This window comes from Grammomys surdaster, unplaced genomic scaffold, assembly GCF_004785775.1.
Source record: "Grammomys surdaster isolate TR1022 unplaced genomic scaffold, NIH_TR_1.0 139, whole genome shotgun sequence".
Classification (NCBI taxonomy): domain Eukaryota; kingdom Metazoa; phylum Chordata; class Mammalia; order Rodentia; family Muridae; genus Grammomys; species Grammomys surdaster.
The window spans coordinates 121,043-134,141 of record NW_021604597.1 but is presented as its reverse complement, the minus strand read 5'-3'; the positions used below and the strand labels follow the sequence as shown (position 1 = coordinate 134,141).

At 35.9% G+C, this 13,099-nt stretch overlaps 1 protein-coding gene across 1 annotated transcript in view; it reads left to right on the top strand.

The window, feature by feature from the left end:
* The window catches only part of LOC114617987, an 86,713-nt gene that overhangs the window by 19,320 nt on the left and 54,294 nt on the right, over nt 1-13,099 (top strand). The window contains 7 exon segments of the mRNA XM_028763670.1: nt 1,798-1,907; nt 2,283-2,472; nt 3,285-3,705; nt 4,645-4,784; nt 8,719-8,877; nt 11,178-11,287; nt 12,388-12,574. Coding sequence (XP_028619503.1) covers nt 1,798-1,907; nt 2,283-2,472; nt 3,285-3,705; nt 4,645-4,784; nt 8,719-8,877; nt 11,178-11,287; nt 12,388-12,574 — 1,317 coding nt within the window.

Sequence of the window (13,099 nt, the reverse complement as noted above, 5' to 3'; positions counted from 1 at the left end):
TAGTTTTCTATTTTTTTTTTTTGTAGTATTTATGTGCCTGCAGTTCTTCATCTCTAAGTTTGTCTTCACAAGATTTACTCATTTCCAGTTAGTGTTACTAGTGTGGATAATGTTTCGTTCAGAAATTGTTTTAACAAGGATATTATATTGTCGGACTGTCAAAAATGAAGCTTCCACCTCATTTCTAGGAGATTCAATCTCAAAACAACTTTCCTGATCCTCTGGTATTCAATCTTTCTAACTCTTTTAACCAATGTTCGGAGACCAAGGTTCAGGAGTTAGCGTGTAATATGTGTGCAGTTGGGCTTGGAGCCAAAGAATATTTTGTTCTCTGTACTTGAATAGCTGTGGTTTTCTGTAATAGTCTCCATCCATTGGCAAAAAAATATTCTTTGATATATGGGTATAGGCTACCATTATCTATTGATGTATGGGTATAAACACTAGCTTAAAATATGCAACAGAGATGGAAATCATGCTTGTTTAGTGACATGGTCATAGGATATTCTCTAAGAGCCACAACCTCATGTGACCTTATGCTTGAGTAATAGACATGATTTATTTCTTTTTTTTAATAATTTATTTTTTCTCAAATCGTAATTCATTCACACAGGGGTTATAAACACAGAAGGGCAGGATGTGGGGAAGGGAATGACAATGGAGTGTGGGTGTTCGGGGGAATACAGATATCTTCAGAACCAGGTATTGTCTGGGTGAAGGTTCAGGGGACAAGTCACCATGACTCTGCCTATGACTCACTTGTCCTTATGTAAGTTGGTATTGTCTGCCAAGGCTACCTATTTATAAGGTCTATGACTACTCAGGCTTGTAAATTTCCACAAAAGCTGCCTGTTTACATTAGCTTATAGCCATCTGTTTCAATGTATTTCCACTGAGACCCAAGACTTGGTGTTAGTACACATTTATGACAGGCCTATTGCTGATTTTAGGACTATGGCTGATTATAGGCCTTCAGTGTGTAAGCAAGGCTGCCCCTGACATCTCCTCCCTTCTCTAAGTATAGAAGGGCTGTGGCAATTCTAAACTTGTGAAGGCGGGGCTAGAGGCCTGACCTCCAGTACTTGAAGGGGACCTTGTAATGGCTCCAGTCCTCCTGTGGTTGTCCAGTGAGTCATGAGGGCCATACCCGTCCCACTGTCTTTTTCCTGGAGAGGGGATACTTTTGACATCAACCCCTATGCAGTCAGGCTCGTCCCTCAGGAAACCCAGAGAGATATTTTTATCTTTTATTTATATTCCCTTGCAGTGCTTAGCCTCGCAGCCTAAGCAAGAATTAAGATCACCTGTCAGAGGGGGTTCTGGGTGGTCCCTCTCTGCTTGGTCTAGGGGCAAAACTCCCCCCTTTTAGGTTGGGTGGAGATGCGTTTTGGGAACACCCATAGACATGATTTTCTACACCTCAGAAATCAGAAAATAACTTACTATGGTTGTCTTTGTTGTAGTTTCCATGATTGTATATTTCTGGCATTGAAAAATATTCATTGATTTGAGGTAGTGATCTCTTATGTGTGCTAGTTTGCTCACTTGTCCACTAGAGACACATTGAGCTAAGAAGAATTTTTTCTGCAATCAAGCACATCTGAATATCTGTTCTTTGCTTTCCAGTTTTGTTGGATGGAACTTACTGGGTCTTCATATCAGTCAATATTCTAACTAGAGGAAAGTTTGATAGCTGTGAAAAAAGTGGGAACTAAACTCAATTTTAGAGTTGACTACATTTTGAGTCATCTCCATAACTTATTTTTTTCTGCAAAATATTTTTTCTCTCTCTGTAAGGAGTTCCTGGGATCTCTTAAAGGAAGTCTGCTGACTTCAGAACTTTATGAAGAGTGGCTTGCTGTGCCTCAAATGGTCAACAACAAACAAAAATTAACCGCACTGCAGAGGTATTGAATGGCGAATTGTGTGCACAACATCAACAAAATTGAAGTAATATTGACTTACACACATTAGAGACTATATATCACAGCACTAAAAGTACTGATAACAAATGGATTCAAATGTTCACTAACATAGAAGAAATTTTTAAGCAGAAGTGTGACTTGGATAGTCACAGTGGACCGTGCTTATTATCTCAGCTTTGTATTCCCGTTAAATTTGTCATTTTTTTCCTCTGAATATTTCAGGCAATATTTCAAGTATATATTCTTACTTTCATTTGAGTCATGGATGTTCATACATAAGAAACAACTACTCTGTCCCCTTTCTTCATATTTACAATTTGAGTAAACTTGTTTTAAAATAACTGTCTCTTTGTTCAGTCTTTTAGAAAAACTGCCACAACTGAATGCTGCCCTTTTGAGACAAGTTTTTAGAATATTGCATAAAATTGCAGGAAATTCTAGTGTAAACCATATGTCATCTTACCATCTATCAATTGCAATAGCCCCATACATCTTATGCCTTCCTAGATACCACAATGAAGTTCTGGAAAATGATATTGCCAAAAAGGTAATTAGATATGAACTTTAATTCTAGCTTGATAAGGTTTTACAATCAGAAAGGAATACAGGATGATCCTGATAGTCTGGGTTATTTTGTTGTTGTTGTTGTTGGTCTTGGTTTTGTTTTATTTTGTAAAATAAACAGACTTTTGAATGGTGTTCTTCTGTAGAGAAAGAATCATTGGTGCATTTTAAGTAAGTAAAATATAAATGGATATTTGAGCTCACTGTCTCTGCCTCTTGCAAAAATGTGATTAGAATATCATTAGACATATTCAGTGAGATAAAATGCTGTGACATGATAAAAAATTCCTGGGTACTGTGGTCAGCTATCAAGATTGAATTCTGATGTAATCAGTATATAGGATGTGAAATTCTACTTTATTTCCAAGTAGTTTCCTCCTCAAAACAAATGCAATGTAATCTAAACTTTCAATAAGATGGTGCCGAGATTCAGAGGTCCTCTTCCCTCCTTACTTGTGCCTTTCTATAAGTATCCCCACCGATATACAGAGCCATTAATGAGTCAGCTGCAATCAAAGTTACTCAGGTGAACAGTATGTATTCCATACTGGCATTGAAAATGTGAAAACTGGAAATCATCCCCTTATATGCCATTGCACTGGGTTGATCACAATTGAACATCTGATCTCACTATCATCTAACAAAAAATCCCCTCTTAAATTTAAAACCACTGACCTTTTTTGTTTTCAGAATTATGAACTCCATATTTTTACCTTCCTAGACTCATAAGTAAAATGTGATTTGCAACAATGCAATATGACAGAGACCCTCTGTGTTTTCCCCTTTTTTCCACAGATTTCTCTCATATCATTTATGATCGAAAATTCACCCAAAATTTTTGGAGTTGACTTAGTTTTATTGTGGTACGAAACGTCACTTTTTAGTCCACATGGGGCAGGAGCTTCATGTACTGAGAACACGCCATCAAACATCACAAACAGGAAGGAACCAAAACCTGGGCTCGGCAACTGCCCTAGTGGTACAACGTATACTCCTGGCCGTTATAAACCGCAGAAGTGTAGATCTGCTCCTCTTCTCCATGAAGGCATTACTGATGGAACAAAGGACTCAAGTTCCCAGAATCCTCAAACTAACGTCCAGTATATAAAGAAAACCAAGCATGCAGTCAGCAGCTGCCCAATTGGCAAGATGTGTACCCCTGGCCACTATACACTGCCAAGAAGCCCATCTCCTCTTCTCTCTGAGGGCGTGATAGGTATGTGTGCATGTTCTACTACCATAACTTAAAATTAGAATCATTTAGCAACGAAAATGTCATTTATAGCAAATAGCAATGAAGAATGTACCAAACCATGTGAAGAGAAACTTCACCTGTGTTTTATAGATAACTTTCTATTGTTAAAAATTGCCTCAAAATTTTATAACTCTTTCCACTGGTCCTGAGCTTATATAAGAGGTATAACCCAGAAATGAGATTAATCAATAAATTAAGGATAAATCACTTACTTTGATATATGAAGTATTAACTTAGATGTGCATAATATACTGAATAACAAATCAACACCAAATTGGATTTTCTCTACATTAAAACTCTGGCTATCTTGAAACTTAGTTTGTAGACCAGGCTGACCTCAAACTCAGAGAGATCTTCTTGGTTCTGCTTCTGAGATCTTGGAATAAATGCATGTGCCACCATGTTTTTCTGCTATGCAAGTCTTAAAATATAGCATAATATACCAGTATGTGAGACATATACACTATGATCTCAGATTTGAAATCACGGGTCAGGTTCAGGAGTGAAGTCAAGGGCTGTAATAGAAATGCAGTCAGGTAAGTTGTATTCTGAAGTGCAGATACTGCTGTTAATTTACAGTTGCCCATGGCTGTTCAGTCAGAAATTCACACAAGTGGAATAAAAGATTGGTACTATTCTATATCTTCAGTCTAATACCTATATGCATTTTTCAAAGCAAGAAAAAGAGTTTTTGTTTTTATACCAGAAACGTGGGCCATATACAACTAGATATCCAGTGCCTTATGAAGCAATGTCATTATTATAAGTGCTTGAATACTGATTAGTTATTTTCTGTTTATTTGTGGTGATGCATGAGGCATGCAGGATATAAAATGTAAAGGATATGCAAGGGCTAAGTGAGTACAATTACAACAAATATCGATTTCTCTTTTTTGTTAGAAACAGATAAAGGAGAAGGCAATGTGTATACAACCCAACAAGCACATTCTACAAATCCACTAGCGCCAATGAAAGAACAAGTATTTCATGAGTATCCACCCATTGTTTGCTTGAAAAGAATGCTGCCTTCTCCGCTACTTGTGAGTTTCATTTTGGATTTCTAGAGCTGTTCTATTTCATATAATTTCTGAGAACCTTTGTTCTAAGTCAATTATTTCATCAAACTGATGAATATACTATTCATGAGGGTAAGATCCTTTTAAAATAGAAATGAATTTCCCTGAATTTAGTCTTATAATTTAATGAAACGAAAAATAAAAAGAAAGAAAATATATAGTATTTCCATGCTTTACACTGATTTCAACAAAGACCCAAGCTTACCAGCTTGTTGGAAGAAATGGACTTTTGGAAGTGCCCTGCTGATTCTCCAACTGTCAATTCTTTCTGCTGCATTATGACTCTGTATTGCCCTAGAGTCTACCTTTATATCATTGCCTCTGAGATTATGCAATCTTAAAATTAATATTATCTATAGACCTTTATTTGGTTTTATCAGTGAATTAGATAAACCCATTGTTCTTTGCTATATATTGATCTTTTTATCCTAGTGGACTGTATATAATTACTATGTAATATGACTTAGTCTATTTTCAATATGCCACTAGATTTTTATTGGAAATATTCATTTACTGTCCAGCATCTATTTTAGCACAATGCCTATGCCAGTAATTTATGCTGTATGTGAGCAAGTTTGTCATGTTAGAATTACTACCCATTCCTTAGTTATTTTATAGCTGAATACTGTAATAATGTAACCAATTGAAATAGAGAAAATATGAAGTAAATCTGTGTATGTTCATCATTTTTACAGAGTGAAACCCTGAAAGAATGATTGAAATTTCCTTCGGTTCTATTTTTTTATTGGATATTTTATTTATTTACATTTCAGATGTCATCCCCTCTCTCCCTTTCCCCTCCTTCTAACACTCTATCCCATCCTCCCTCCTTCTTTTTGCTTTCATACCATTTTAATTACATACAAGTATTAAGGTCAGTTCTAGGTTGAGCATCTAGCAATATTTTAGATCCATATAGTCAATTAACAAGCAAGAAAATAAACACAAATAGTCCAAGAACAAGCAAGGCAAAAAACACAATTACATGGTTACCCCTGTGATCACTGTTTCTAAGGGCTTATCAAGATGACCAAAATATCTGAGCTGACTTCCCAGTCCTAGCCCAAAGTCATTTTCTTGTCTGAAGCCTACTTCCTAGTTTTAGCCTATAATGTAGAGTCCTGTCTGAAATTATTTCTTTGTTCTAGCCTAATATTTAGATTCCAGCCTAAAATTACTTCTTTGTTCTAGCCTAAGATTTAGATTCCTACATGAAATTATATCTTTGTTCTTGCCTAATATCCGATTCCTGCTTGAAGCCTATGTTCTTGTCCTTGGCGAATGTCAGATTCTTTCCAAGCAGCCCGAAAGGCTTTCTTTTTTTATTTTATTAATAAGACCTAGCTTGTCTTAGGTTGCTCTGACAAGAATGCCTTCCTTACCTATCATGGAGTATGCATTCTCAAAAGCAATGCCTTTTTGCTCTTGCAGACCCTTACCTGTCCTTGACTTGCCAGCTTGTTAATTTAATCACTCTGTTAAGGAGTTCATTTTAAGGTTCAAGGCATGTCCCTTGGCTGCCACCATGTTGATGTTTTTAAAGAAAAGCTTTAACATGATGAGCAGTAATGAAATTATTCCCAAGATAATAAGGGCTAGCAGGATCAAGCTATATATACAATACTTGAAGCTCAACCAAAATAGAAATAGTGACCTAAGGCCATATGTAGTTTTATCAGCAGTATCTACTGCATGAAAGCTCAGCAATGCAGCATTCTTTAAATTCATAAGCTAACTATTTAAAGTTAAAATATCCAGAGATATGTTAGAATTATGCCAAATACACTGCAAGTGTCATTCAAACTTCTTCCTAATTATAATGACTACCACTGTAAATTGCAGGACTAACATAAATCCAATGATATTTCGCATAACATTCGCGAAGACTCCTTACTCTTAAATTTTAAGCTGCCTTCCAGTAATTTGAATAGGACAAAGAGCATCAATCTGATCTTTCAAATGCCTATCTGAATCCTCTTGTTGACTAGGTCAACACATTGGCAACACTTTTTACTAAATGATTAGCAAAATAGCTATATTAACTTCTTGTGTCACAGCAATTGCAAACTAGTGTTGCTAGCAATTAATGAAATCAAAGCTGTTATACCAGCAGTAATCAAGCCCACTAACCTCTTGCTTCTGCTTAAACCTGACTCACTTCTTCCCGTACTTGCAAGCTTTTTTCAGAAGACCAATCTTCTGTGATACTCAGTGCAATAAAACAAAATCTGGTTGATAGACTTCTGTCAAAGACATGTCAGGTTTCAACACACTAACACTATTAGAAAGTACACTATCAATGCAACTTACATTAAGTAATGTAGATGAAACAAAAGTAATTGTAACTTGAAAATTAAAGGAGCCTTAACACATGTGATAACATCTGTTTGGAATCCAGATAATGCCCTAACTTTATCTTGGGTTTATCATGTACTGGTCTAGAAATCAATCTAATATGGGACATAACAGTCTTCATTTGGAAGGCTGGTTCTGGACATTTTCAGAGACATATTTGGAAGTTAGTTCATTGAATCTTTAGTTAGGCCCAGCCATCCGTTGAGTTTTGGTGTCAGAGTTCCAACATCCACATACATCCACATTTATTCCACATGATATGGTTTTGTGTGTGTGTGTGTGTGTGTGTGTGTGTGTCTGTTTTTGTGTTTCTGGGTGTATATCTCTCTGTGTTTCTGTCTTTGTGTATGTTTATAGGATTCAGAAAGTTTAAGGTCATTGAATTTAAATCTAACATATTTTCATTTTAAGATTATTTAGTGAATTTATCCTCAGATGTTATTTCTAAATAAGGTAGATCACAGAACTTTGGCATCCTAAAAATAGCTTGCAAGTACTAGAAGAAATGAGTCAGACTTTAAGCAGAAGCAAGAGGTTAGTGGGCTTGATTACTGCTGGTATAGCAGCTATAATTACATTAATTGCTAGCAACAATGCTTCTGCAATTTAAGTGACACAAGAAGTTAAGACAGCTACTTTGTTAATCAATTTGCAAAAATTGTTACTAATGTGTTGAATATACTGGAGGATTTAGATAAGGATTTGAAAGAACAGATAGATGCTTTTTATCCTATGGAACTTATTGGAAGGAGGTTAAGAACTTAAGGGTATGGAGCCATCTTGAATGCCATGCCAAATACTATTGGATTCATGATAGTTTTAAAATCTACAATGGTAGTCATTATAATTAGGAAGATATTTGCAGTGTATTTGGCATAATTTTAACACATCTCTGGATGTTTTAACTTTTCATAGTTAGCTTATGAATTTCAAGAATGGTGCTCTGCTGAGCTCTGATGTGGTAGACACTGCAGATAAAATTACCCATGGCCTGAAGTCATTATTGCTTGGGTTCTTACATCTGACAACATCTTTAGATATAGATAGTTGAAAATAAGGAGTCACAGAAGAAGGATACAAAAGTCTCAGAAGTATACTGAAAAAAGAAAGATTTCTTGAAAACACAATGTTATGATTCATAATAGAGGCTAGAAAAGACCCAAAATAAAATAGTGATTTGATCTGTGAAAGAGTATTATCCTAATTGTAACTTAGAGTGACATGCTTCAGAAATTATTCAAGGAAGAATGGAATAAGTAAAAGAGGAACATTCACCAAAATGCTTTAGTTAACAGAAGTGTGATTCAATCTAGAGGATTATCTGATTCGTAGAAAACCTTGATGGTTCAAATTGGGAAAAATGGATTTGGAACAAAATATATTTCAAAGCTAAAAAAGAAAAAGACATTCAATGTCTTCTTCATTCCTCTCAGTTATAGCTCTTCATCCATAATTGTCATGGCTCTCATTCAACTTAGAAGACATATTTTTGCTTCAGATGTTTGGATCTGTAATAATAGAAGTTTGTCCTTATCCCACACAGAATATGTTATCCATAATTGCAGAAAAGGGACAAGATACTGATGAAATATTCAGCTATGTACCAGAAGAATTACACGTCTCCCTGAGGGATAGGATTTACAATGAAGAACTGATTAACTGGAATGAGGAATGTGTGCTCACTATAGCTTCAGTTTTAAGGGTAAGGAAGTTTTCTGCATCACTAACATTCAGCATCTTTCTAGAGATGCATATGTGCTTTTGGGCCTTGAGATTACCTGGTGATGACACTTTCCTTGAACAATGGACACATGATCTCCAAATAAGATGCGTGGGATGTAAAATTCTGACAAGCTCAAAGATTCATCACAAAGACACAAGTGAACACCTTCTGTCAGAAGTTAACTTACTCATACATCAGATGGGCTTTGTTTGGCCATTACAAATGTCTCTAGTGATGTCACCTCTATAACTATACCATGTGAATTAATAGAAGAACAAGTAATGATAGTGGTAAAAGTGTGTTTTACAAAATACATGTCTTAAATTATACTTACCAAAAAAAGGTTTCCTCAGAAATAACCGTAGTACATAATAGGTAGAAGACCACAGACTGATAATTGGTTATGAAAGAGCTGGATGTTACCCTCTGTCCAATAGATACATGAAATCGTTGTTCTTCTCTACCAAAAAATAAAGCAGCACTTTTACTTTTGCCAGATACTGCCATCCTAATCCCATGTCAAATAATCAAGAGTTAGCCTAATTAGTCTAATTCAGTGAGCAGCAGTAACTCTGTAACACATATCATTATTTTAATTTCATTTGGGCCATGATCTGAGTTTTCTACTCAGTAGACTGTGGAGAAAAGACCCAAGACATCAAGACAAAGGTAAAGCTATGCAAGTAGGCATGCATAAAATCATTAGTCAAAGATACTGAATGATCCCTCCATGGTACTTGAGCCTGTCAAAAGTGTCTGACTCATATTGCCTGAGATGACGAACCTCATCATGGGAAGGAAAGTGAAGATCAATAACTGTAGGTACCCATGTGTATTCAGAGCAATTTAAAGACACAGGAACATGTGGGAGACTTCTAATTGTGGTATTTCATGAACAAAGACTGTTTTCTCTCTTTCAAACAAACTGCTGCTGACACTTAATTTAATTAGTTTAAATGGTTGAATATTTACACTTTTTATGATATGAAACTGTGAGACCTTCTTACATGTAAAATAGGGTGCTCAAGTAAGAAAGTTCACCACTATTCCAGGTGGACCTATAAGCAAGGTGTACATGTATATTATAACTTTACACTCTGTGAACTGAAAGTACTGATTCAACAAATCATATAATTAGGATGAAGCTTTTTCTTCTAAAACTAGAGTGTTACTCCTACATCTTCACCCTTCACAGAGTCTCTTCCCTTCTCCTCTGGGCAGGTTGGAGGCCCCTTGGTTTTCCTAGCACCTTATTACATCAAATGTCTTCAGGTGCATTACATCTTCACCTACTAAGGCAAATCTGTGAAGGATTTACACAGAAGGTCAACAGCTTTAGGGATAGCCCCCATTCTTCATTTTGGGAACCCATATGGAGTCCAAGCTACACAATTGTTACATATATGCCATAGGTCATGATGCAGCTTCTGTATGCTTTTTTGTTGGTGGTCAGTCCCTGATGGCTTCCAATGATTCGGTTACTTGATTTTTGGTGTTATTGTGAAGTCCCTATTTCCTTTAGGGTTCTGAATCATTTTCCTAACTCTTCCATAAGAGTTCCTGAACTCCATCCAATGTTAGGTAGTGAGCCTCAGTTTCAGTCAGCTGCTGGTTGAAGCCTCTCAGAGAGCAGTTGTAATAGGCTCCTGTCTGAATGTCCCACACAGGAGCTGGCCTGCTTTGAGACAGACAGAGATTCAGGCTGTGAAGTGGAGTGCAGATCTCTGATTACATGTTGTAGTGTGGACTAGAAGTCAGGAAAGGTGATTTGAACAGATATTAGGTTTATTTCATTGGTAATGCAGAAACAATTCTGCTTCTTTGATTCTAGTGTTAGGCAAGATCTCATAAGCTCCTGCCTGTCGGTTCATCTTTTGAGCCAAAATTTTCGGTAGGTGACAGGTTAGGAATCTCTTAAGAAAATAGAGTCTAAAAAAAAAAGAAACGAAAATAGAGTGGTCTCAAGCAGTGGTTCTCAGTCTTCCAAATTCTGTGACACTAATATATTTCACTAATATATATGCTGTAGTCATCCCTAACCATGACATCATTTTGCTCTTATTTTATAACTGATACCTTGTTACTGTTATAAATTATAACACATAATGCATGGAATATCTGATATACAGGATATATGATATGTGACCACAAAAGGGATTGTGACACACAAGTAGAGCATCACTGGTTTAAGTGCTATTTTCAAAAAAAATGTTTCACAAATACTTTCTACAGTGTATATTGACCATTTTATTTCTTGGTCTTTTTTTTCTTTACAAAAGGAGTTCATTGGAAATATAAAAGGAAGCTTACTTTCTTCAGATTTATATGAAAAGTGGCTTAGTGTCCCTGATCAGGACTCTCTGCTTGGAAAAATTTCTGCTATACAAAGGTAATGATAGAGTACTTTCTTGGGGAACTGCACAAAAATAGAAGCAATACATTTCAAAGCCACATAGGCTTGCATTCACAGGATTGTAATCTGGAATTAAGTCCTAATACAAGAGGTTCCCTTTGCTCAGACATGTAAAGTCACTTTATGAACAGGTGCATTTCTCAAGCAAGAGTGTTGCGCCATGTCTGTAATCCCACCATTTGGGAGTCTTCTACATCATAACTGTCATGGTTTGGAAGACAGCCTATGCTACACAGTTGTGTGCATGTCAGTCTAGAGTATTGGTTTGAGTACCTGTATGAGAGAGATTAATATAAGTTTCTGTGAATAATACCTGGGGGTTATTTGCATCCTAATATTAAAAGCAGGATATAGTGAATATTGTACCTGTTTATTATATGTTATCATTTGGAATATGAAGTATTACTGAGTTCGTCTTTCTCAACATAGCTACCTTAAGAAGTCTGAGTCTAGTTAACATTGACTTCTTTGAATCATTTTCCTGTATCATACTCAATAGAATGATTTCTTAGGTAACAGGAGATTTTGGCTCCCATTTCTACCCAGGACACCAGAACCTATGCATTACATGTAGCAGAAGCTTTTGTAACTACATTGAGCACAGTTACTAGCTTGGTCATTGCCCTTTATGTTCCAGAGTGTCAAAAGCATGTTACATGGATTCATACTACATTAGATATTAAATATGTCTCCATGTTGTCTAGAAAGATGGCTCACTGTTAACCTACAATATGTTTCCATACACAGAACACATATGGACTGTAACAATCTTTTTCATTCTATTTCCAGAAAACCTGACATATTTCTCTGAGTTCTGTGGGTAGCAGTTTTACATGTAGTATGCAGAATTTCACACATAATTTTTAGAAATTTCACAGAATTTTATAGGGAGAAGTGATTTGCAGAAAATATTTTAGGCAATACTTTAGCTGCATATTCTTACTTCCTTTGACTTCGGATTATACTATGAGCTGGTCTACAAAATATTTACTCCCATTTATATTTGTATTTAGAGTTTTGTAAGTAACATTACTTGTAAGACAATCAACCGTAAAATTCTCTATTTCTATGTATAGTATTCTACTGAAGATGCCACAACAAAACTTCCTCTTGCTCAAACGTCTAATTCGTGTGTTACTGAAGATCAAAACCTCATCCAAGAATCATCTAGACACCTACATTTTATCTGTCCGCATAGCACCTCATGTGCTGATAGATCCAAATTATAAATTCTTATTATATAAGAGTGACCACTCAAAAAAGGTAAGGGGATCTGATATTTCCCTTCGGGAACAAAGTCGTCAGTGTGATCCAGGAATTGGGAATAACTCAGAAAGGTCATTGATGCTAAAGGACACCCTAGAAGTGCATTATTCTGGAGTGGGAGATACATTGATCTATTTCAGGAAGTATTGGGAAGGTTGATTGTTAATGAAGGTTGTAGGAAGTAAATCATTTCTGTTTGGTTCTTTCTTTCATTCCTTTTTTGTCTACCTTTTCAGATATTGATTTTAGATATTGATGTTTTAGCCAACCATATGCTGCATGTATATCAGTAGTCCATGAGGACTACAGTGAAGCTGAAAAATATCCCGATTACCTAGTGTTTTCTTTGTTTTTTTTTATGATAGCTGTACTTTGGAGCACATGATCGTTGTGCTTCTCAGTGGTGAGACAATTATAATTATGATGTGTTCATCCCAGCTACACTGCTGGTCATCTAAAAGCACATTGCATACAAATCTATCTATCTATCTATCTATCTATCTATCTATCTATCTATCTATC